Raw genomic sequence first — 26,377 nt, 5'->3', positions numbered from 1 at the left:
GTGTGCCAAGCTTGTAGCGTCATACCCAAGAAGACTCGAGGCTGTAATCGCTGCCAAAGGTGCTTCGACAAAGTACTGATTAAAGGGTCTGAATACTTATGTAAATGTGATATTGTAGTTTTTTGTATTTATACATTTGCAAAATTGTCTAAAAACCTTTTTTTGCTTCAGCATTATGGGGCTTTGTGTGTAGATTGATGAGGAGAGAACTATTTCATCAATTTGAGGAAAAAGTCAAGGGGTCTGAATACTTTCTGAATACTGGAACTCAAGGTTTCCTACGTCAGGAATACAACATTTTTCAATGTAAAAAAAGATGTAAAAAAATGTTAAGGTCCCTTTCTAATTCATAATTGTTTCAAAGTCATAACTGACCCTAGATCAGAACTCCTACTCTAAGTGTGAATAGAGTCGTCCTGTGGCTCAGTTGGTACAGCATGGAGCATGGGTTCCATTCCTGCTGGGACTTCCCATACGAAAAATGTATTCAGGCATGACTGTAATGACAGTGACAGTGTCTTCTTGATGGCATATATTATTAAATACTATTATAAACGGGGTAGTTTTAGTCCTGGATGCTGATTGGCTGAAACAGCATTTCAGAAGACTATACTGTATATCAGACAATATACCACGGGTATGACGTAAAAAGACTTGTTTACTGTTCTATTTATGTTGTTAACCAGTTTAAAATAAGCCGTGGAACAGTATGTTGGTCATATAACACAAACCCCTGAAGTGGGTTGTTGCCATTATAAAGTTAAGCTATAAGGCCCGAGGAGGTGTGGTATATGGCCAATATACTACCGCTAAGGGCTGTTCATATGCACAATGCAACTCGGAGTGCTTGGATGCAGCCCTTAGCCATGGTATATTGGCCACGTACCACAACCCACACGTACCACAAACATAGAGGTGCCTGATTTTAAACTGGTTACCAATGTACTTAGACCAGTAAATACCAATGTTAATACCCATGGTATACGGTCTGGTATACCACGCCGGTCAGCTAATCAGCATTCAGGGCTCAAACCACCCAGTTTATAATGGTCAATATTCCACACCTCCACAGGCATTATATCACTTAGTTTAGATATACAGGTCCAGATACACAAGGTTTTGTCAAACTTCTTCTGTTCAGGTCTTCTTGGTTCTGGGTTTGTTGTGTTCAGGTCTTCTTCTGGTTCTGGATTTGTTGTGTTCGGGTCTTCTTGGTTCTGGGTCTGTTGTGTTCGGGTCTTCTTGGTTCTGGGTTTGTTGTGTTCGGGTCTTCTTGGTTCTGGGTTTGTTGTGTTCGGGTCTTCTTGGTTCTGGGTTTGTTGTGTTTGGGTCTTCTTGGTTCTGGGTTTGTTGTGTTCAGGTCTTCTTGGTTCTGGGTTTGTTGTGTTCAGGTCTTCTTGGTTCTGGGTTTGTTGTTTTCAGGTCTTCTTGGGTCTGGATTTGTCAGGTCTTCTTGGTTTTGTGTTCAGGTCTTCTTGGTTCTGGATTTGTCAGGTCTTCTTGGTTTTGTGTTCAGGTCTTCTTGGTTCTGGGTTTATTGTGTTCAGGTCTTCTTGGTTCTGGGTTTATTGTGTTCAGGTCTTCTTGGTTCTGGGTTTGTGTTCAGGTCTTCTTGGTTCTGGGTTTGTTGACTGTACTGTAGAGAACAGAGGGAGTCCTCCTCAGCTGCTTGTGCTGCACGTGGACTGAAGAGAGAAACAACAATGTTAAACAAATCTGCATCCCAAATGGTGGCACCCTTTTTGCATGCACTACTTTAACCAGTAGTGAACTAAATAGGGAATAGGGTGCCATTTGGAACAGAAGAGAACAGTTCCTCAAAACCATCATCACATCACTCCTTCATTATAGACATGTCATAGTAACTGTCTTGAGATGTCCATAGTTGGGTTTGTAGTTTGACTTCCATTTGGTCTCAAGAATGTCAACTGTTTTGCTTTTGAATCTAACAACTAAACTGCAGCAAAATGACCTTTCAATGTTAGAATATGCCCCGGGTTCAGCACTGGGAGTTCAATGAAATTCACTTGCAGCATGGACATCCTCATCCTCTTTCTGGGGAACCACTCAGATAGTGGAGTGGAGGACCTTCCTGGTTTTTGAGCCAGAGAAGTGGACACTGGCGTCAGTGAACATCATCCTGGTTTGTCTGTTAATGACATCTGTCTGTGCTGCAGTAGGTTCATTATGTTTGAGATGTTGTCATACACTGGACAGAGAGTCTCACCATGGAGAGCAGCACAGGGAGGAGTGGAAATGTTCCACAAAGAATACACAGTCATCACAGTCATCCTTCTGATTCCAACAGACTCACCTGTCCATCATCTGCTGTGTCTCTTGTGTTGGAGGGTTTGGAGGCCTTCTTCCTGTTTTGCACATTAATTAATAAATACATTACTTCATAAATGAAGTTAACAACAAATCAGAGGGCTACATTTAAATAATGAACAACATGATAATATGCATTTTCACTCACCTGAACCACATGAGTCCAGAGAGACAGAGGATGACAACCAGAACAACCACTATGATTCCTACAGCTGCAGTCAGAACTGAGGTTTGTCCCCCATAATATTTTAATAAGATGATAAGTACTGGCATTTATAACAGACTCACCTGTACCATTGATGCAATACTTGTTAACAGTCTTATGTCAATGTAGTTTTGGAGAAATATATTTGTTTTAAATATAATGAATGAGTTATTGAAGGTGTAATAAGAGTCTCCTTAAGTAACATGTAGTTATAGATTAATATAAGTTGTAATTATCTTTAAAATATGCATTTTCACTCAACTGAACCACATGAGTCCAGAGAGACATAAGCCAGTATGACACCCAGAACCACCATATGATTCCTACAGCTGCATTTGGAACTGAGGTTTTTTCCCTAAAAGAATAATATAGATGATAAGTGAATACAGGTTATTATGAAGTGAAAATGAATATAGGAGCAAAACAGGACATTAATGTAATCCTTGTAATATATAAGCCATGTAGTTATAGTTATAAACCAAAGTTAATAGGCAAACTAGAATAAGATACCTTAAACATCATTTTAAATTATTGAACATCATGTATTGAAGATTGAAGATGTAACTTTACCTGCTACAATGATCATCAGAGCTGTAGAGTTCATAGATCCTCTTCCATTCTGGGCCTCACAGTAATATTCTCCTCTGTCCTCAGAGATGATGTTAGTGATGCTGTAACTCTGTCCTGATGCTTTTGGTGAGGTTACGTTCTTCTTGTACCAGGTGTATTTGTCCACAGGTGGGTTGGCATCACTGCTGCAGGTCAGAGTCACTGAACTGCCCTCCACTATTTCACCAGAGGGACTGACTGACACTGAGGTGTTCTTTGGGGCATCTAGTAAAGCAGAATTTGTCAGAGGTTTAGGACTGTTGTATACTACCTCAAAAGACGTCATGTCTAAAAAAATATGTATCTCAAGTCAGAGGACTATCTAAAACTATCACTTACACAAAACATGAACAATAATACATTTGGAGATACTTTAGGACTTGAGTGTCTACTAAACTATTCTTCAAGTGTTTGAGGTACCGAACATTCTAACTGTTATGTTCTGTTAATTACTGATGTCCCCTTTAAGGATGGAGCACCCTTGGTCATGCGCAGAGTTGTTCTATGTTATTCTGGTACTAACTCGTTTGAGTAAATGTGAAGCTCCAGTTCAATTGCTTGTATTCCGAGTCTTTCTTATTACATAAATAAGTACTAAGTGTTAAGACACTACAATGGCGACGAGGATGATTACCTGCAGTGTGCATCACGAATACAGATGGAGTTCGTAGGAAGAGAGGAAGATTTTGACCCTGTAGCACAACAACTAGCAAGCAGTGAAGACGAGGGGAGAGCTGACGAGAACGAGGCGGCAAATCAAAGACCCATGGAGCCGGAGGTAATGAGAATGGCTAGCATCGGGAAAATAGATGTGTTTGATGACACGCAAGAAAACTGGGCAACTTACATTGAACGACTGGAACAGTACTTCATTGCAAACGACATTGCTGATAACAAAAGAGTACCAGCGTTGTTGAGTTTAATTGGCCCAAAAACATACAGTTTGCTAAGAGATCTGACTGCCCCTCTGAAGCCCTCAAATAAAACATTCACAGAGATTGTGGAGATATTGCAAAATCACCTATCACCTAAACCACTCCTCATCGCGGAACGTTTTCGTTTCCACAAGAGAGATCAGAATGAGGGGGAGGGTGTTAGTACATATGTAGCAGTGTTGAAGAAACTGTCTGAACATTGCCAGTTGGGAGAGAACCTAAATGACACATTCATAAATTTGTTTGTGGACTGAAACATGAACACATTCAAAAACGTTTGCTCACAGAATCAGAGCTCACGTTTGCAAAGGCTGTTGAAATTGCTGTGGCTATGGAAATCTATGGAAATCGAAGTACTGACCTGTCACAAATTTCCCTGCACAAGTTTTCACACAGTCGACAGCGCCCCCGTGTGGCTGAAAAATGCAACAGGTGTGACAGAGATGGTCACAGAGCAGAGGACTGCCGTTTCAAAGACAAAATTTGTCACAAATGCAGTAGAAGGGGGCACATTCAAAGAGCATGCAAAGCAAAATTCAGTCACAACAGGAAAACTGAGAAAATGAAAGGGTCTGTGAATGCACTAGCAGAAAACAGAGGCAGTGATTCAGATGAACGATTAATTGGTACAATGGAGTTAAACACAGTGACTTCTCCCAGCAGTAGCATAATATGGGTGACACCAGATATCGAAGGCAAACCCCTCAAAATGGAGCTGGACACAGGATCTGCAGTGTCTATAATTTCCACTACCGTCTACAATGAGCACTTTAAGGCTATCAAGCTGAAGAACACAAATGTGTTGCTGAAGACATACTCAGGAGAGAGATTGAGCCCAATGGGGGCGTTGCAGGTCAGAGTGCATTATGGGGGGGAAACAAACACAGCAGTTACAGCTGTATGTGGTGCCTGGAACTGGCCCCCCATTATTTGGCAGGGAATGGCTTTCAAAAATAAAGCTGAACTGGTGTGACTTGAAAATGCTCCACACGTTCCAGTCCAAAGAGAATGGTACAGACCAAACACTGGAACACTTGCGGAAGAAATACAACACAGTTTTCAGTGATCAGATGGGAACAGTAAAAGGCTTCACAGCAAAACTTGTACTAAGAGATGATGCAACCCCAAAATTCTGCAAAGCCAGATCTGTTCCATACTCCCTGAGACCAAAGGTGGAAGCGGAAATCGATCGCTTGCAGGATACAGGGATCCTGACGAAAGTGGACAGAAGCGAATGGGCCACACCCATAGTTCCTTTTGTGAAGAAAGAGGGGTCTGTTAGAATGTGTGGGGACTTCAAGGTAACTGTGAATTCAATGTTGCATGTGGACCAATACCCCCTGCCACGCCTGGATGACATCTTTGCTGCACTAGCTGGTGGGAAACACTTGAGTAAAATCGATCTGAAACAGGCTTACCTGCAGCTACCGGTTGAAGAGAGTTCCAAACAGTACCTGACAATAAACACACACAAAGGTCTATACAGGTAAACCGCCTGGTTTTTGGCATTGCATCAGCCCCAGCCATTTGCAACGAACTATTGACCAGATTTTGCAAGGAATCCCAGGAACCCAGTGTATCCTGGATGACATGATCATAACAGGACGCACCGACAAAGAGCACCTGGCTAACCTGGAAGAGGTCCTGAAAAGACTGAAAGAGTATGGTCTACAGGCAAACTTAAAGAAGTGTGAGTTCTTCAAAGACAAGATTGTCTTCTGTGGACATGAGATTGACTGTAATGGATTGCACAAAACACAGGACAAAATCGAGGCAGTGGTACAGGCACCACGACGACAAAATATCACAGAAGTGAGATCTTTCACGGGACTGATCAATTACTACAGAAGATTCCTCCCAAACCTTTCAGCAGTACTCCAGCCTCTAAATCAGCTCCTGGAAAAGAATAGGACATGGCGGTGGACAGAGCCGTGTGAAAATGCATTTTTTTGCATTTTTCATAACATCTGAACAGGTCCTGATACATTACGACCCTGAAATGCCAGTGAAGTTGGCTTGTGATGCGTCCCCTTATGGCTTAGGTGCCGTCCTTTCACACACACCGAAAGATGGGTCAGAGAGGCCAGTTGCATTCGCGTCACGAACATTGAATGATGCAGAGAAAAACTACTCACAAATCGACAAAGAAGCACTGGCACTAGTGTGGGGCGGCAAGACATTCCACCCATACCTATATGGCAGTGTTTCACACTGGTTACAGATCACCAGCCGTTGCTTTCCATTTTCAGTCCAAAGAAAGGCATTCCGGCGATGACAGCAGCCAGGTTACAGCGATACGCCCTGTTCCTTGCCAGTCATATGTATGACATTGAGTTTAAGCCGTCATCCCTCCACACAAATGCAGATGGATTATCCAGACTGCCGTGTACAAGAGAAAGACAAAGGAGGGTGGATGCAGTGGACATGTTCCATACCGCTCAGCTTGAGGCACTACCAGTCACAAGCACAGTTATCAAACAGGAGACAAGGAAAGATGTGACCTTGTCACAAGTGTACACCTACACCATGTCAGGATGGCCAGCTACTGGCAGAAAGGAGCTGACTCCGTATTTCCAGCGGAGAAATGAAATTACAACGTACCAAGGATGTTTGATGTGGGGAATGAGAGTCATGATACCCCAGAAATGCCAACATCTAGTTTTGCAGCAATTACATGAAGGTCATGTTGTCAAAATGAAGCTGCTCGCAAGGAGCCACTTCTGGTGGGCAGGTCTGGATCAACAGATAGAAAACATGGTGAAGAACTGTAGTGGATGTTTGGAAACCCTTCACATGCCTGCTCCTGTCCCAGTCCACCCATGGGAATGGCCCGCAGAGCCATGGTAGAGAATTCATGTGGACTACGCTGGTCCCTTTGAAAAGCACATGTTTCTGGTTATAGTTGATGTCCATTCCAAATGGCCAGAGGTGTTTTGCACTGACTCCTCCACCTCAGCTCAGACGATAGAGTGTCTCAGAACAACGTTTGCACGCTTCGGTTTGCCACTGCAGCTGGTAAGTGACAACGCGCAAGCTTTTGTAAGTGACGAGTTTACAAGATTCATGTCAGTAAATGGAATCAAACACTCAACCTCAGCTCCAAACCACCCTGCCACCAATGGGCTGTCAGAACGCTTTGTGCAAACCCTAAAGCAAGGACTCCGTGCAGCAAAACGAGACGAAGGGACTTTGCAAACAAAACTGGCCAAGTTCCTGGCCTCCTACCGAAACACCCCACATGCCACGACAAATGAAAGCCCAGCCGCACTGATGTTCGGGAGGCCTCTCCGCACACAGCTGGACATCATGAAGCCAAACAGGCGTAATGAAGTGCTGAACAAACAAGCCAAGATGCTCTCCGGTGGCCGGGAGCGCCATCTCCAAACAGGACAGGAAGTGATGGTGCGAGACTACAGAAGAGGAGGGAAATGGACAAGAGGGGCCGTACACACACAAACAGGACCCAGAACTTACCAGGTTCAAGTGAGCCCAGACATAATGTGGCGGCGTCACATTAACCAAATGCATTCCACAGAAAACAGCACAACAATCGAGAGACAACAGGCACAGGATCAGAGATCAATGAGAGTCACACAGGGAACTGTAGAGGACGGTGGGGCAGTAGAGAGAACAGGCACAGAGATCCTGAGAGTCACACAGGGAACTGTAGAGGACGGTGGGGCAGTAGAGAGAACAGTAGAGACACAGGGAACAGGCAGATCCTGAGAGTCACACAGGGAACTGTAGAGGACGGTGGGGCAGTAGAGACAACAGGCACAGAGATCCTGAGAGTCACACAGGGAACTGTAGAGGACGGTGGGGCAGTAGAGACAACAGGCACAGAGATCCTGAGAGTGACACACAGGGAACTGTAGAGGACGGTGGGGCAGGAGACAACAGGCACAGAGATCCTGAGAGTGACACACAGGGAACTGTAGAGGACGGTGGGGCAGTAGAGACAACAGGCACAGAGATCCTGAGAGTCACACAGGGAACTGTAGAGGACGGTGGGGCAGTAGAGAGAACAGGCACAGAGATCCTGAGAGTCACACAGGGAACTGTAGAGGACGGTGGGGCAGTAGAGAACAGGAGACAGCACAGAGATCCTGAGAGTGACACACAGGGAACTGTAGAGGACAGGTGGGGATCAGTAGGGAACTGTAGAACAGGCACAGGCACAGAGATCCTGAGAGTCACACAGGGAACTGTAGAGGACGGTGGGGCAGTAGAGACAACAGGCACAGAGATCCTGAGAGTCACACAGGGAACTGTAGAGGACGGTGGGGCAGTAGAGAGAACAGGCACAGAGATCCTGAGAGTCACACAGGGAACTGTAGAGGACGGTGGGGCAGTAGAGAGAACAGGCACAGAGATCCTGAGAGTCACACAGGGAACTGTAGAGGACGGTGGGGCAGTAGAGAGAACAGGGACACAGGCACAGAGATCCTGAGGGAACTGTAGAGGACGGTGGGGCAGTAGAGAGAACAGGCACAGAGATCCTGAGAGTGAGAACTGTAGAGGACACAGTAGAGAGAACAGGGACAGAGATCTGTAGAGGACGGTGGGGCAGTAGAGAGAACAGGCACAGAGATCCTGAGAGTGACACACAGGGAACTGTAGAGGACGGTGGGCAGTAGAGAGAACAGGCACAGAGAGAGGACGGTCCTGAGAGTCCTGAGAGTCACACACAGGGAACTGTAGAGGACGGTGGGGCAGTAGAGAGAACAGGCACAGAGATCCTGAGAGTCACACACAGGGAACTGTAGAGGACGGTGGGGCAGTAGAGAGAACAGGCACAGAGATCCTGAGAGTGACACACAGGGAACTGTAGAGGACGGTGGGGCAGTAGAGAGAACAGGCACAGAGATCCTGAGAGTGACACAGGGAACTGTAGGCACAGAGAGATCCTGAGAGTGACACACAGGGAACTGTAGACAGTAGAGAGAACAGGGAACTGTAGGGAGGACGGTGGGGCAGTAGAGAGAACAGGCACAGAGATCCTGAGAGTCACACAGGGAACTGTAGAGAGACGGTCCTGGGTGCAGGGAACTGTAGAGGACGGTGGGGCAGTAGGAGAACAGGGAGAGAGATCCTGAGAGTGACACACAGGGAACTGTAGAGGACGGTGGGGCAGTAGAGAGAACAGGCACAGAGATCCTGAGAGTCACACAGGAGGTCACAGGAACTGTAGAGGACGGTGGGGCAGTAGAGAGAACAGGCACAGAGATCCTGAGAGTGACACACCTGGGGGGAACTGTAGAGGACGGTGGGGCAGTAGAGAGAACAGGCACAGAGAGATCCTGAGAGTCACACAGGGAACTGTAGAGGACGGTGGGGCAGTAGAGAGAACAGGCACAGAGATCCTGAGAGTGACACACAGGGAACTGTAGAGGACGGTGGGGCAGTAGAGAGAACAGGCACAGAGATCCTGAGAGTGACACACAGGGAACTGTAGAGGACGGTGGGGCAGTCCTGAGAGACAACAGGCACAGGGAACACACAGGGAACTGTAGAGGACGGTGGGGCAGTAGAGAGAACAGGCACAGAGATCCTGAGAGTGACACACAGGGAACTGTAGAGGACGGTGGGGCAGTAGAGAGAACAGGCACAGAGATCCTGAGAGTGACACACAGGGAACTGTAGAGGACGGTGGGGCAGTAGAGAGGCACACAGATCCTGAGAGTGACACAGGGGAACTGTAGAGGACGGTGGGGCAGTAGAGAGAACAGGCACAGAGAGATCCTGAGAGTGACACACAGGGAACTGTAGAGGACGGTGGGGCAGTAGAGAACTGTAACAGGCACAGAGATCCTGAGAGTGACACACAGGGAACTGTAGAGGACGGTGGGGCAGTAGAGAGAACAGGCACAGAGAGATCCTGAGAGTCACACACAGGGAACTGTAGAGGACGGTGGGGCAGTAGAGAGAACAGGCACAGAGATCCTGAGAGTGACACACAGGGAACTGTAGAGGACGGTGGGGCAGTAGAGAACAACAGGCACAGAGATCCTGAGAGTCCTGAGAGTGACACAGGGAACTGTAGAGGACGGTGGGGCAGTAGAGAGAACAGGCACAGAGAGAGATCCTGAGAGTGACACACAGGGAACTGTAGGGAACGGTGGGGGGCAGTAGAGAGAACAGGCACAGAGATCCTGAGAGTCACACACAGGGAACTGTAGAGGACGGTGGGGCAGTAGAGAGAACAGGCACAGAGAGATCCTGAGAGTGACACACAGGGAACTGTAGAGGACGGTGGGGCAGTAGAGAGAACAGGCACAGAGAGATCCTGAGAGTGACACACAGGGAACTGTAGAGGTGACGGTGGGGCAGTAGAGAGAACAGGCACAGAGAGAGTCCTGAGAGTGGGGCACACACAGGGAACTGTAGAGGGAACTGGAGGGGCAGTAGAGAGAACAGGCACAGAGATCCTGAGAGTCACACACAGGGAACTGTAGAGGACGGTGGGGCAGTAGAGACAACAGGCACAGAGATCCTGAGAGTCACACACAGGGAACTGTAGAGGACGGTGGGGCAGTAGAGACAACAGGCACAGAGATCCTGAGAGTGACACACAGGGAACTGTAGAGGACGGTGGGGCAGTAGAGAGAACAGGCACAGAGATCCTGAGAGTGACACACAGGGAACTGTAGAGGACGGTGGGGCAGTAGAGAGAACAGGCACAGAGAGATCCTGAGAGTGACACACAGGGAACTGTAGAGGACGGTGGGGCAGTAGAACTGTAGAGAACAGGGGACAGAGAGAGTCAGAGATCCTGAGAGTGACACACAGGGAACTGTAGAGGACAGTGGGGCAGTAGAGAGAACAGGCACAGAGAGATCCTGAGAGTGACACACAGGGAACTGTAGAGGACGGTGGGGCAGTAGAGAGAACAGGCACAGAGATCCTGAGAGTGACACACAGGGAACTGTAGAGGACGGTGGGGCAGTAGAGAGAACAGGCACAGAGATCCTGAGAGTGACACACAGGGAACTGTAGAGGACGGTGGGGCAGTAGAGAGAACAGGCACAGAGAGATCCTGAGAGTGACACACAGGGAACTGTAGAGGACGGTGGGGCAGTAGAGAGAACAGGCACAGAGATCCTGAGAGTGACACACAGGGAACTGTAGAGGACAGTGGGGCAGTAGAACTGAGAACAGGCACAGAGAGATCCTGAGAGTGACACACAGGGAACTGTAGAGGACGGTGGGGCAGTAGAGAGAACAGGCACAGAGATCCTGAGAGTGACACACAGGGAACTGTAGAGGACGGTGGGGCAGTAGAGAGAACAGGCACAGAGATCCTGAGAGTGACACACAGGGAACTGTAGAGGACGGTGGGGCAGTAGAGAGAACAGGCACAGAGATCCTGAGAGTGACACACAGGGAACTGTAGAGGACGGTGGGGCAGTAGAGAGAACAGGCACAGAGATCCTGAGAGTCACACACAGGGAACTGTAGAGGACGGTGGGGCAGTAGAGACAACAGGCACAGAGATCCTGAGAGTCACACACAGGGAACTGTAGAGGACGGTGGGGCAGTAGAGACAACAGGCACAGAGATCCTGAGAGTCCTGAGGGAACTGTAGAGTGGGGCAGTAGAGACACACACAGGGAACTGGGAACTGTAGAGGACGGTGGGGCAGTAGAGACAACAGGCACAGAGATCCTGAGAGTCACACACAGGGAACTGTAGAGGACGGTGGGGCAGTAGAGAGAACAGGCACAGAGATCCTGAGAGTGACACACAGGGAACTGTAGAGGACGGTGGGGCAGTAGAGAGAACAGGCACAGAGATCCTGAGAGTCACACACAGGGAACTGTAGAGGACGGTGGGGCAGTAGAGAGAACAGGCACAGAGATCCTGAGAGTCACACAGGGAACTGTAGAGGACGGTGGGGCAGTAGAGAGAACAGGCACAGAGATCCTGAGAGTCACACACAGGGAACTGTAGAGGACGGTGGGGCAGTAGAGAGAACAGGCACAGAGAGATCCTGGGGCAGAGTCACACACAGGGAACTGTAGAGGACGGTGGGGCAGTAGAGACAACAGGCACAGAGAGATCCTGAGAGTCACACACAGGGAACTGTAGAGGACGGTGGGGCAGTAGAGACAACAGGCACAGAGAGATCCTGAGAGTCACACACAGGGAACTGTAGAGGACGGTGGGGCAGTAGAGACAACAGGCACAGAGAGATCCTGAGAGTCACACAGGGAACTGTAGGGAACTGTAGAGGACAGGTGGGAGATCCTGCAGGGAACTGTAGAGACAGTAGAGGCACAGGCACAGAGATCCTGAGAGTCACACACAGGGAACTGTAGAGGACGGTGGGGCAGTAGAGACAACAGGCACAGAGAGATCCTGAGAGTCACACACAGGGAACTGTAGAGGACGGTGGGGCAGTAGGACAACAGGCACAGAGAGATCCTGTAGGGAACTGTAGAGGACGGTGGGGCAGTAGAGAGAACAGGCACAGAGAGATCCTGAGAGTGACACACAGGGAACTGTAGAGGACGGTGGGGCAGTAGAGAGAACAGGCACAGAGATCCTGAGAGTGACACACAGGGAACTGTAGAGGACGGTGGGGCAGTAGAGAGAACAGGCACAGAGAGATCCTGAGAGTGACACACAGGGAACTGTAGAGGACGGTGGGGCAGTAGAGAGAACAGGCACAGAGAGATCCTGAGAGTGACACACAGGGAACTGTAGAGGACGGTGGGGCAGTAGAGAGAACAGGCACAGAGATCCTGAGAGTCACACACAGGGAACTGTAGAGGACGGTGGGGCAGTAGAGAGAACAGGCACAGAGATCCTGAGAGTCACACACAGGGAACTGTAGAGGACGGTGGGGCAGTAGAGAGAACAGGCACAGAGAGATCCTGAGAGTCACACACAGGGAACTGTAGAGGACGGTGGGGCAGTAGAGACAACAGGCACAGAGAGATCCTGAGAGTGACACACAGGGAACTGTAGAGGACGGTCCTGGGGCAGTAGTAGAGAAACAGGCACAGAGAGATCCTGAGAGTGACACACAGGGAACTGTAGAGGACGGTGGGGCAGTAGAGACAACAGGCACAGAGATCCTGAGAGTGACACACAGGGAACTGTAGAGGACGGTGGGGCAGTAGAGAGAACAGGCACAGAGATCCTGAGAGTGACACACAGGGAACTGTAGAGGACGGTGGGGCAGTAGAGAGAACAGGCACAGAGAGACACACAGGGAACTCCTGAGAGTGACACACAGGGAACTGTAGAGGACGGTGGGGCAGTAGAGAGAACAGGCACAGAGAGAGGACGGTCCTGAGAGTGACACACAGGGAACTGTAGAGGACGGTGGGGCAGTAGAGAGAACAGGCACAGAGAGATCCTGAGAGTGACACACAGGGAACTGTAGAGGACGGTGGGGCAGTAGAGAGAACAGGCACAGAGATCCTGAGAGTCCACACAGGGAACTGTAGAGTGACAGGCACAGGGAACTGTAGAGGACGGTGGGGCAGTAGAGAGAACAGGCACAGAGAGATCCTGAGAGTGACACACAGGGAACTGTAGAGGACGGTGGGGCAGTAAAGAGACCCCAGGCTGAAAGAAGGGAACGTGTTGATGAAGGTGCTGCTATAGCAGGAGCTATAATGGAACAAGCACACACTGAGGATGTTCAGGAGCCTCCAGACAATCCGAGGCCCTACCCAGAACGAAGGCACCGTCCACCAGACAGACTAGACTTATAAACAAACAAACAAAAACTAACTGTTCAAGTTCAAATTAAAAGATGCAAAATAACTACAACAAGTTCTGGGAAATGTTTAAGTTGTGGTTTGGTAAAAGTAACTCTGATTGTATAAGAGAAGGAATGTTATGTTCTGTTAATTACTGATGTCCCCTTTAAGGATGGAGCACCCTTGGTCATGCGCAGAGTTGTTCTATGTTATTCTGGTACTAACTCGTTTGAGTAAATGTGAAGCTCCAGTTCCATTGCTTGTATTCCGAGTCTTTCTTATTACATAAATAAGTACTAAGTGTTAAGACACTACACTAACTATAGACATGCATACATATATGACATCGTCTGTAATTTCTATGTAATGATGTAATGAATATTGATAGATAAAGCAGTAATACCCTTCTTATTGACCTTAAATGATTGATACTTTCTAAGTAGAATAGTAGTTTAATTCATACTCACACTGCAGGAGAGTGGAGGTCCTCATGGTGTTCTACAGTACAGGAGTAACTGTCCACAGAATGACCCAACACTACTAGGATATTACTAGAGTATTGTTGGGAAGTGGGCTCATCTAGACGTTGTCCGTTCTTGTACCAGATGTAGGTGGGGTTGTCAGTCAGAGTACAGGTGGTGATACAGGTCAGTGTCTTCTGTCCCTCTGCAGCAGGAGTCACCTTCACCTGCAGACCTGAAACAATATGTATAAAACCACATACACCTCTGTGTTAACAGGATGGTTCATATATTTATCCTGTAATTCATTATGATTTACAGTTGTATCATACAGTGTAGTATTACCTGTGACAGACAGAGTTGTTCCTGGTAAACTATGACCCCATTCAAACTTGTCTGTTTTAAAAGTGAAGCGATACTCAGCTGAGTCCTCCTCTCTCAGATCTGTGATTCTCAGGATGCAGGGATCTTTATATAACTCTTTGTCAGGGTACTCCACACGACCTGCATACCCTGGGTCTGTGGTTAGGTCTTCAGGGGTCGACTTATCACTTCTAAACCAGAATGATGATGTGGTGGAATAATAACCAACATAAGTACAGGATATGTCCACTGTTGACCCCTTCAAGACACAGATTCTCCTCTTGGTGTAAGTCACTCTGTTGCATCTCTGACCCTGAACACCTGAAACACAGTGACATAACACGAGGACAACTAGATTATATTCTCAGTTCTTTCTAGAAATGCTAAAAGTTCTCAACTTCTCAAAGTGAAACCAACACACACAGAGGTTAAACAGTATTGTTAATAAAGAAACACTCACACACTGCAGGAGAGAGGAGATCCTCATGACCTTTTACAGCACAGGAGTAACTATCGTCATAGTTACTGGAGACTGGGTCTTTGTACTGGGGGGAGTTGCTCTCATCTAGATGTTGTCCGTTCTTGTACCAGATATAGATGGGGTTGGGGTTACTCAGAGTACAGGTGGTGCTACAGGACAGTGTCTTATACTCTGAACTCCATTTAGGAATCACCTCCACCTGAGAACCTGAATTAAAGGAGAGCAAAAAAGAGTATATGGTTCAGAATTGGTGTGAGTTAATTATTAACATCATGACTCTTCAAAACGGTATAATGTGGTGTGTTACCTGTGACAGTCAGAGTTGTTCCAGGGAAGCTGGACCCCCATCTTGCCTCATCAGTTGTAAATCTGAACTTGTACTCAGTTGAGTCACTTTCTCTCAGGTCTGTGATTCTCAGGGTGGAGACCTTTTCTGTTTGTCGATGGTATTCCACACGATCTGCATACTCTGGGTTCAGGCTCAGGTCTTTAGTTACACCAGACTTCCATTTGCTGAACCAGGACACTTCTGTGACGTTATGCCAACTGGGATGTGTGTAAAAGCAGGATATGTCCACTGTTGACCCTTTCAAAGCACAGATACTCTGATGGGTGTAAGTCACATTCATACAGCTCTCATCCACAACACCTGAAACAAAATGTAACTGATCAATTTCTGAAACCATAATGAGACTAAATGTTTTAGATGTATTTGGACAGGTTCATTTGGAATAATAAACAATATATATATTGACATAAATCTATAAAACTGTTTATCATTCCAATATATCTAGTTAAGAATATTGACAGAGAAAGTAAAACCATTCTTATTTGTTCCAAATGATACCACATAAAATACTAGTTTCATTCATACTCACACACTGCAGGAGAGTGGAGATCCTCATGGCCTTTTACAGCACAGGAGTAACTGTCTTCATAGTTACTGGAGACTGAGTCTTTGTACTGGGGGGAGGTGCTCTCATCTAGATGTTGTCCGTTCTTGTACCAGATGTAGGTGGGGTTGTCAGTCAGAGTACAGGTGGTGATACAGGTCAGTGTCTTCTGTCCCTCTGCAGCAGGAGTCACCTTCACCTGCAGACCTGAAACAATATGTATAAAACCACATACACCTCTGTGTTAACAGGATGGTTCATATATTTATCCTGTAATTCATTATGATTTACAGTTGTATCATACAGTGTAGTATTACCTGTGACAGACAGAGTTGTTCCTGGGAAACTATGACCCCATTCAAAGTTGTCTGTTTTAAAAGTGAAGCGATACTCAGCTGAGTCCTCCTCTCTCAGATCTGTGATTCTCAGGGTGAAGGGACCTCTGTATGTTCCAGTGTACTCCACACGACCTGCATACCCTGGGTCTGTGGTTAGGTCTTCAGGGGTCGACTTATCACTTCTAAACCAGAATGATGATGTGGTGGAATAATAACCAACATAAGTACAGGATATGTCCACTGTTGACCCCTTCAAGACACAGGTTCTCCTCTTGGTGTAAGTCACTCTGTAGCATCTCTGACCCTGAACACCTGAAACACAGTGACATAACAAGAGGTCAACTGGATTGTGTTCTCAGTTCTATCTAGAAATGCTAACAGTTCTCATATTACAAAATGAAACCAACACAGACACAGATATACATTGTATACAGTTTTACAGTGATGTATTAGGGATCTATTTAGTTTTTGTTTTGGGGAGGATTGTGTGTTTTTTTTAACATTCAGTCCAGGATTTCCACATCCGGCTTCTTCACCTGTGGGATCATCTGAGAACAGCCACCCAGACAGCTGATGAAACTGAGGAGTAATTCTGTCTGTGATAAAGCCCTTTTGTTGGGAAAACCTCAGTCTGATTGGCTCCCCAGTGGGTGGGCCTATGCCCTCCCAAGCCCACCCATGGTTGTGACCCTGCCCAGTCATGTGAAATCCATAGATTAGGACCTAATGAATATACAGTATTTCAACTGACTGATGACCTTATATGAACTGTAACTCAGTAATATGGTTGAAATTGTTGCATGTTGCATTTATATTTTTGTTCAGAATAATTGTATATGTATTTATGTAAAACATAGGAACCACAATGGATATAAGTCCCCAACTTTATTGTGCAATCCTTTAAAACAACAATCCTGTTCACTTAAAATAATATTGTTTATATATGTATTTCTTTAACTGACAAATAAAATCAATCAGTCAATCAATCCAAACCGAGCAGCAGCCATTTGATGAACGGAAAGAGACATTTGTTACAAAACACCAACAAGTTGAATGACATTCAGAGATTGTCAGGCCTTCAATACTGGGTAAGACTACAAGGTAGGGAGGGATGTATTCTCTGTTTGTCCAGATTTACATTGTCTATTTATTGTGGTGTTGAAAACACAAACCATGACATTGAAGTGCCTGAAGTCGGTATGCTTTGTTTATTGGTTGTGTGCTGCATTGGCACAGAAACCTGTTGGTGGAAAATGTGTTGCATATATTTTGTATATGATCGCAGTGTAATGGAACAGGCAGGCAGGGTGAGCTTGTCTGTGGTGGTCGGGAACCCTCAACCTTCTGGCCCGTAGCCCTGCGTGGCATCGATCAGGCCTCAAAAGCAGGCTGAAGTGGCAAAGTCGGTATTCACGTTTATAAATGCAGGTCTCTACAGTTATTCTTATTTGTGGTCGTAAACATTATTTTGAGTTAATTCTATGAGGGGGAGGGTGTTCAATTTATTTTACAGTACAAGGGGAGGGTCATGTGAAAATATTTTAAACTTTGAAGACCAGTCCTGTCCCATCCCCCAGTAAATTTCAATCTGTCCCTTATTAATGAATAAACACTCACAAACTGCAGGAGAGAGGAGATCCTCATGGCTTTTTACAGCACAGGAGTAGCTGTCTTCATAGTTACTGGAGACTGAGTCTTTGTACTGGGGGGAGGTGCTCTCATCTAGTTGTTGTCCGTTCTTGTACCAGATGTAGGTGGGGTTGTCAGTCAGAGTACAGGTGGTGATACAGGTCAGTGTCTTCTGTCCCTCTGCAGCAGGAGTCACCTTCACCTGCAGACCTGAAACAATATGTATAAAACCACATACACCTCTGTGTTAACAGGATGGTTAATATATTTTCTCCTGTAATTCATTATGATTTACAGTTGTATCATACAGTGTAGTATTACCTGTGACAGACAGAGTTGTTCCTGGGAAACTATGACCCCAATCAAAGTTGTCTGTTTTAAAAGTGAAGCGATACTCAGCTGAGTCCTCCTCTCTCAGATCTGTGATTCTCAGGGTGAAGGGACCTCTGTATGTTCCAGTGTACTCCACACGACCTGCATACCCTGGGTCTGTGGTTAGGTCTTCAGGGGTCGACTTATCACTTCTAAACCAGAATGATGATGTGGTGTAATAATAACCAACATAAGTACAGGATATGTCCACTGTTGACCCCTTCAAGACACAGATTCTCCTCTTGGTGTAATTCACTCTGCTGCAGCTCTGACCCTGAACACCTGAAACACAGTGACATAACAAGAGGATCATTAGGATTGTGTTCTCAGTTCTTTCTAGAAATGCTCAAAGTTCTCAAGTTCTCATAGTGAAACCAACACACAGTATAATGTATTAAATGAACACTCACACACTGCAGGAGAGTGGAGGTCCTCATGGCCTTTTACAGCACAGGAGTAACCATCAATATAGTTGCTGGAGACTGTGTTTTTGTACTGGGGGGAGGTGCTCTCATCTAGATGTTGTCCGTTCTTGTACCAGATGTAGGTGGGGTTGTCAGTCAGAGTACAGGTGGTGCTACAGGTCAGTGTCTTATCCTGATGTCCACCAGTCACCTTCACCTGAAGACCTGGAGAAAAAACAATATCACTGTAAATCCCTTTATCACTGACTTATCACTCTAATACAAAGATGGAAGAAATCCTATGTCATACATACAAAAACACAAACCAAGACAATTTTCCTGAACTAAATGGAATTCAACAGTTTAACTATATTGAATGTAACTGTACCTGTGACAGACAGAGTGACTCCAGGACGTCCATAATATTTCCCTCCTTCCTGATCTGTTAGTAATCTGAACTTGTACGTAGCTGAGTCTCTCTCTCTCAGGTCTGTGATTTTCAGGGTACAGTCTTTCTTCTTATCTCCATGATACTCCAGACGACCTGCATACTCTGGGTTCTGACCTAGATCTTTAGGTTCTACACCAGTCCCCCATTCAGTGAACCAGAAGGTTGTTGTGACTTTACCTCTGGGATATTTGTAAGAGCAGAACAGATCCACTGATGACCCCTTCAAGGTGCAGATACTCTGAGTGGTGTATGTAACACTCCAGCCATACTGACCCAGTACCACTGAAACACAGTTAGACATCACAATGGTATCAGAATTAGAACAAGGTATTCTGGCTCACACTTTGTTTATGGTTTGTCCACACTTTGTTGCCACATTGGAAACCTCAGTGAGGTGTGAAACATAACTATTTAAAGTGAAGTGGAGATGCCTAACAGAACACAAGCAAATGTAATACAAATGTCTGTAGATTGACAAACATATAAGTTATGAATGAGACCATACCTGTCACAGACCAGAGAAAGACCACCAACACACTTCCTGCTGTTCTCAAGGCCATTGTTGCATCTCCCACCCTGCAGTCTTAGAAACATAAACAACAACTCACTCTATAGCTGGTGAATAACTCCACCTGATACATTGAAGTAGAAACTGTAAATGGGGTACAGGGCCTCATTACTGAAAATGAACAGGCTCATATTGTATTGTGTTGTATTGTGCTATATGGTTGTCTATGTGAATACTGTCTGTCTGTAAGTCTACTGCACTATGTATGTATGTAATGTGTGTGATGTGTCACTGACTTATGCATGTTTGTCTACGTCTGTCTACTTAAACTGACATGATGCAAAAATAAATTCCTAATATATACAGGAGTCATCATCATCATTGTAAACAACATAAACAACAACCACTTATTGACCAGATGTGTAGAACTGTAAACACATATTTCTATATTGATTGTTCTCAAGCTGTTTTATTCTCAGAACCCCAAATATAGGAGGATAAATGTTCAATCCTCTACAGTCCATCAAGCTGTACAGCAGCCTAAAGACTGACCACCAGGTTCAATGACAGCACCTATCCCCAAGCTGTGAGGCTAAACAGCCAGTGACTAAAGACTGACCACCAGGTTCAATGACAGCACCTGTCCCCAAGCTGTGAGGCTAAACAGCCAGTGACTAAAGACTGACCACCAGGTTCAATGACAGCACCTGTCCCCAAGCTGTGAGGCTAAACAGCCAGTGACTAAAGACTGACCACCAGGTTCAATGACAGCACCTGTCCCCAAGCTGTGAGGCTAGCCAGTGACTAAAGAATGACCACCAGGTTCAATGACAGCACCTATCCCCAAGCTGTGAGGCTAAACAGCCAGTGACTAAAGACTGACCACCAGGTTCAATGACAGCACCTATCCCCAAGCTGTGAGGCTAAACAGCCAGTGACTAAAGACTGACCACCAGGTTCAATGACAGCACCTATCCCCAAGCTGTGAGGCTAAACAGCCAGTGACTAAAGACTGACCACACAGGTTCAATGACAAACTATCCTATGAATGAGACTAACACCAGTGACAACCAGAATGACACACCAAATTATACATTCCCTCAAGTTTTTGACTGTATGACTAAAAACCAATACCAAAAACTATATTTCAAGATATTGTCAAACAGCCAGTTCTAAGAGTGACCACCAGGTTCAAATGGGGTACAGGTCTTCCCCAAGGCTCTTGAGTCAACTGTAGTGGTAGTGACTGAAAGAATGACCACCAACATATTGTCAAGAGTAGTTCAGAGTGAGTGAAGAGGACATTTGACAAATTATAAAAGCAGTCATAAAAAGTTTGGCAAGTAGTGGATGCAGAACTGTCCTTCCTGTTTAGTAAAGACATTAAACATCCACGACTAAAGACCATGACCAAAACGCCAATATAAAGGGCTGTCATACTGTAATAAACAGAACCATTGTGTAAAAGATAAGTCACCAGGCATATATTTATTTTAAGCTGTAAAATGTGTCAGTGATTTTCACTTGGTCTTTTATAAACAGCCAGTGACTAAAGACTGACCACCAGGTTCAATGACAGCAAACCCCAATGTGAGGCTAAACAGCCAGTGATAAATGACCACCAGGTTCAATGACAGCACCTGTCCCCAAGCTGTGAGGCTAAACAGCCAGTGACTAAAGAATGACCACCAGGTTCAATGACAGCACCTATCCCCAAGCTGTGAGGCTAAACAGCCAGTGACTAAAGAATGACCACCAGGTTCAATGACAGCACCTATCCTCAAGCTGTGAGTTCTATATACAGAGGCTAAACAGCCAGTGACTAAAGAATGACCACCAGGTTCAATGACAGCACCTATCCTAAGCTGTGAGGCTAAACAGCCAGTGACTAAAGACTGACCACCAGGTTCAATGACAGCACCTATCCTCATTTGTGAGGCTAAACAGCCAGTGACTTTCACTTCTCTCACATGGTCTTCCTCTCATTCTCACCACACACACACACACACACACACACACACACACAACTGTATACCACACACAAAAATGATACATTACCCTCAAGTTTTGACTTATGACTAAAAACAAATAACCAAAAACTATATTTCAAGATATTGTCAAGAGTAGTTCCAGAGTGAAGTGAAGAGGAGAGGTCTTGTACAGTGAGTCAACTGTCTGGTAGTGAGTGAAAACAAGAAGTGTTGACACATTATAAAAGCAGTCAGAACACAAGTAGTGGATGCAGAACTGTCCTTCCTGTTTAGTAAAGACATTAACATCCACGACAACCAGACCAACACGCCAGAAAAGGGCTGTTACTGTAATAGAACAGAAATTGTGTAAAAGATAAGTCTGGGCATATATTTATTTAATTTTTAAAAAAATGTGTCAATTTTCACTGTGGTCTTTTATACTACATACAGAACCATGTAAACAATGTGTTGACTAAACTATTTATAACATTAACATTTTAATGACCTACCTTGCCCTTCTGAGTTCTGTATATACAGGTCAAAGTTCCATGATGTTATTCAATTAGAACCCATTCAATTTAAACACCCATGACCATCACTCCTCATCAGCTGCATCAAAGTGGTACTGAAGGTTCCAGTGTTCTAGAGTAGAGCTCCACCTACTGGCATCTCAACATTACTGCAGCCTCCAGTCCTCATGATGTCCTCATTCATTTGGGAAGTAATAGGAATAAATTGAATGGTGTTCCTGTCATTCCAGCCATTATAATGAGCCCATCCTCCTGTATACCAGCCTCCTCTGTTGTACAGTACTGGTAGAAGCTGTATCTAGGAGAGGCAGGAATGAACATCACCAGCCTGCTGTACTGACTGTGTGGTCTTTTGTAGTCTGCTGTCCATAAATACCATTTACACTCAGAAGCAATGTACAGTTTTTGTGCATATATTTGACCTATGGGTGGTCCTAAACAAACCCACCAACGTTGTGGTGCCATGTTCTACCAACTGAGCCACAGAGGAACATATTCTGAATAGTGTAATGTGCATATATAGATTTCTGATATGATTCAGGAGGCCTGTGAGAGGACAGACAGGAAAGTAGAACCATGACACTGTGTCTCATGTTAATACTACATCTAAACCAACAAACACAACCCACCATCACTGTGTCTCATGTTAATACTACTCCTAAACACAACCCACCATCACTGTGTCTCATGTTAATACTACTCCTAAACACAACCCACCATCACTGTGTCTCATGTTAATACTACTCCTAAACACAACCCACCATCACTGTGTCTCATGTTAATATCTACTCCTAAACACAACCCACCATCACTGTGTCTACTCCTAAACACAACCCACCATCACTGTGTCTCATGTTAATACTACTCCTAAACACAACCCACCATCACTGTGTCTCATGTTAATACTACTCCTAAACACAACCCACCATCACTGTGTCTCATGTTAATACTACTCCTAAACACAACCCACCATCACTGTGTCTCATGTTAATACTACTCCTAAACACAACCCACCATCACTGTGTCTATACTACTCCTAAATCTCTTATGAAGCATCAACTCAATCACTTTTACTCTTACTTTAGGCCACTTTCAAAATGTCTCCACAACAAATCTATTGCTCTCAGAGCTCTTAAAATAGCATGTACAAGTATTTATGTGAAACCACATTTACATTGTATATCCCACCTTTTGTAGCAGACAATATAGCTCAGTATTTGTGAGCTATATTGTATGCTACAATCATTTAGGTTGTGACTGTATATCCAACAATCAGATTAATATGTCAAAATACATATGAACTCACACACACACCCACAGACACCAAACACCACACGTGCACACACACGCACACACACACACACACACACACACACACACACACACACACACACACACACACACACACACACACACACACACACACACACACACACACACACACACACACACACACACACACACACACACACACACAGTTATACTTGACCCTGATATACTATGACAGTGAACATGACCCTATTGAATGGAGATCTGGGTATTACTGGTAAACTCTACTGATCATGTTTTAAACATGTAAATGAATAAACTGAACTAAACTAAACACATGAAACCCCAGTCCAGGGTCAGTATTCACAAAGTGTATCAGAGTAGGAGAGCTGATCTGGGATCAGTTTAGCCTTTTAGATCATAATTATATGGACCATCTGAGACACTTTATGATAACAGGCCCTGATGTAACAACCAAAACACAGTTCAATATAAACCAACAAGTACAAAGATACAGGAAGTCATGTGATGTTTGGCTAAAAACATCAAAACTAAAACTATATTTCAAGATATTGTCAAGTGTACTTACAGAGTGAAGTGAAGGGGAGAGGTCTTGTAGAGTTAGTCAACTTACTGCCACTGCGTGGAAACAAGAAGTAGTCTACTGTAAGTATTAGTAGAAACAAGTAGCCTAGTCAGGGCATTAACATGCAGGAACAGCATGTCACATAAGGGATGTTACTGTATCTAAATAGAAAATGGTCTAAAGTCAGAATACTGTAGTTACATTTCTTTATATGAGGAGTGGACCTACATGTTTTACAAGAGACAACATGTGACCCATTCCCATCTCCTCATCAGCTGGTACTGAAGGTTCCAGAACAGATGAAAGGGGAGTATCTTTGGTACCAGTGTTCTAGACTAGAGCTCTCCCTACTGACATCTCTACATTACTGCAGCTTCCAGGCCTCATATGTCCCTACTAGTCCGATGAAAATATACAAAATAGAAGGTAAAATAACATTTGAAAATGTAAATATATATATATATATATATATAGAATAAACCAGGCACACATGTGAAAGTACTGTGTTATTGGGAGTTATATTGAACTGGCGTTTGAATTGAGTGAACAAGTGAGCTCAGCTAGCTTGTTAGCTACATGAAGTGGCTGTTATTCAGTGATAAACAAGCATTTTTGTGCATCACACAGCTACTCTGAATGGACTGGATTGTGAACAATATGATGCGCTGCCACTGAATTACAGCAAGACCCCATAGTTAGCTTGGGAGCTAGTTAGTTAGCTGTCATTTAGCTATCAACATTAGCTAGCTAGAAACAACAGACAACAGTGAGCTGTCATTATGCCAAGGACAAGGCAAGCTGCTCTGTATATCCACTGTGTTCTTGTGTGAAAGAGATGTCTTCAGCTCACTGATCTTCAGAACAACAGACCCAAAGTGAAGCTGCTTCTTTAGTGTTATTTTATTGTCTGATCTGTTTTTTGTAGCATTTCCATAATTTAAAAAAAATATTGTGTGTGTGTGTGTGTGTGTGTGTGTGTGTGTGTGTGTGTGTGTGTGTGTGAACAGTGCTTGGTGTTGATCTATGACAATTTATCTCCTGACAGTAATGTAGCAGGTCTGAGGAGCCTACAGCCGAGCCACTCATTGGCTGCGTGGTTCAATGGCGCCATCATGTGTCCAATAGGCAGAAATTACATCAAATTGGAAATAGTCATGAATCAATGTATTAATAATTCATTTATGTCTTTATTGTCAATTTGTTTCATTATTTACTACATGATGTTGATATGATGTTTATCCTGTATTGACACTGAACCACACTGTAAAAGCTCGAAATGTAAAACATCTTTAATGTATCTAAATATGAATTTTTTAAATAATTAAAGAAGCAATGTCATGACACTGAGCAATATGGTATTACGTAATATAAAATGTGGAATAATGTCTGACAGCAATACAAAGTAAATCACCATTAAATACATCAGGAGAAACTTGGTCCAGGCCTCCCGAGTGGTACAGTGATCTAAGGCACTGAATTGCAGTTACTAGCTGTGCCACTAGATATCCTGGTTCGAGTCCAGACTCTGTCGCAGCCGGCCGCGACCGGGAGAACCATCGGGCGGCGGAAAACTGTCCCAGCGTCTTCCGGGTTAGGGGAGAGTTTGGTGGGCAGGGACGTCCTTGTTCCATTGCTCTAGCAACTCCTGTGGCGTGCCGGGTGTGAAACTGTCGCCAGGTGCACGGTGTTTCCTCTGACACATCAGTGTGGCTGGCTTCCAGGTGCAGCGGGCAGTGTGGCTTGGTTGGGTTATGTTTCGGAGGACGCGTGGCTCTTGACCTTCAACTCTCCCAAGTCCATACGGGTGTTGCAGTGATGAGACAAGACTGTAACTACCAATTGGATAGAACGAAACTGGGGGGTAAAAGTAAAACATTTCTTGGACTGGACATGATAACATGCTACACTAGACTATATATGGATAACATGCTACATTAGACTATATATGGATAACAGGCTACATGAGACTACATATGGATAACATGCTACATGAGACTATGTATGGATAACATGCTACACTAGACTATATATGGATAACAGGCTACATAAGACTATATATGGATAACATGCTACATTAGACTATATATGGATAACATGCTACACTAGAGTATGTATGGATAACAGGCTACATTAGACTATATATGGATAACATGCTACATTAGACTAGATATGGATAACATGCTACATTAGACTATACATGGAAAACATGCTACATTAGACTATATATTGATAACATGCTACATTAGACTATATATGGATAACAGGCTACATTAGACTATATATATGGATAACATGCTACATTCGACTATATATGGATAACATGCTACAT

At 44.9% G+C, this 26,377-nt stretch overlaps 1 protein-coding gene across 1 annotated transcript in view; it reads right to left on the bottom strand.

The window, feature by feature from the left end:
* Window positions 1-26,377, bottom strand: part of LOC112240911 (sialoadhesin) — a 75,216-nt gene that overhangs the window by 21,507 nt on the left and 27,332 nt on the right. Inside the window, exons 9-15 of the mRNA XM_042315060.1 lie at window positions 18,738-18,865; window positions 18,277-18,609; window positions 17,944-18,165; window positions 16,306-16,638; window positions 15,974-16,195; window positions 15,403-15,744; window positions 15,075-15,302 (exon numbers count right to left, since the gene is read on the bottom strand). Of these exons, the coding sequence (XP_042170994.1) occupies window positions 15,075-15,302; window positions 15,403-15,744; window positions 15,974-16,195; window positions 16,306-16,638; window positions 17,944-18,165; window positions 18,277-18,609; window positions 18,738-18,865 (1,808 nt within the window). The remainder of the gene's footprint in view (window positions 1-15,074; window positions 15,303-15,402; window positions 15,745-15,973; window positions 16,196-16,305; window positions 16,639-17,943; window positions 18,166-18,276; window positions 18,610-18,737; window positions 18,866-26,377) is intronic.

This window comes from Oncorhynchus tshawytscha, unplaced genomic scaffold, assembly GCF_018296145.1.
Source record: "Oncorhynchus tshawytscha isolate Ot180627B unplaced genomic scaffold, Otsh_v2.0 Un_contig_4783_pilon_pilon, whole genome shotgun sequence".
NCBI lineage: Eukaryota > Metazoa > Chordata > Actinopteri > Salmoniformes > Salmonidae > Oncorhynchus > Oncorhynchus tshawytscha.
The sequence above is the reverse complement of the archived record's forward strand: the minus strand, read 5'-3'. Positions and strand labels throughout refer to the sequence as shown.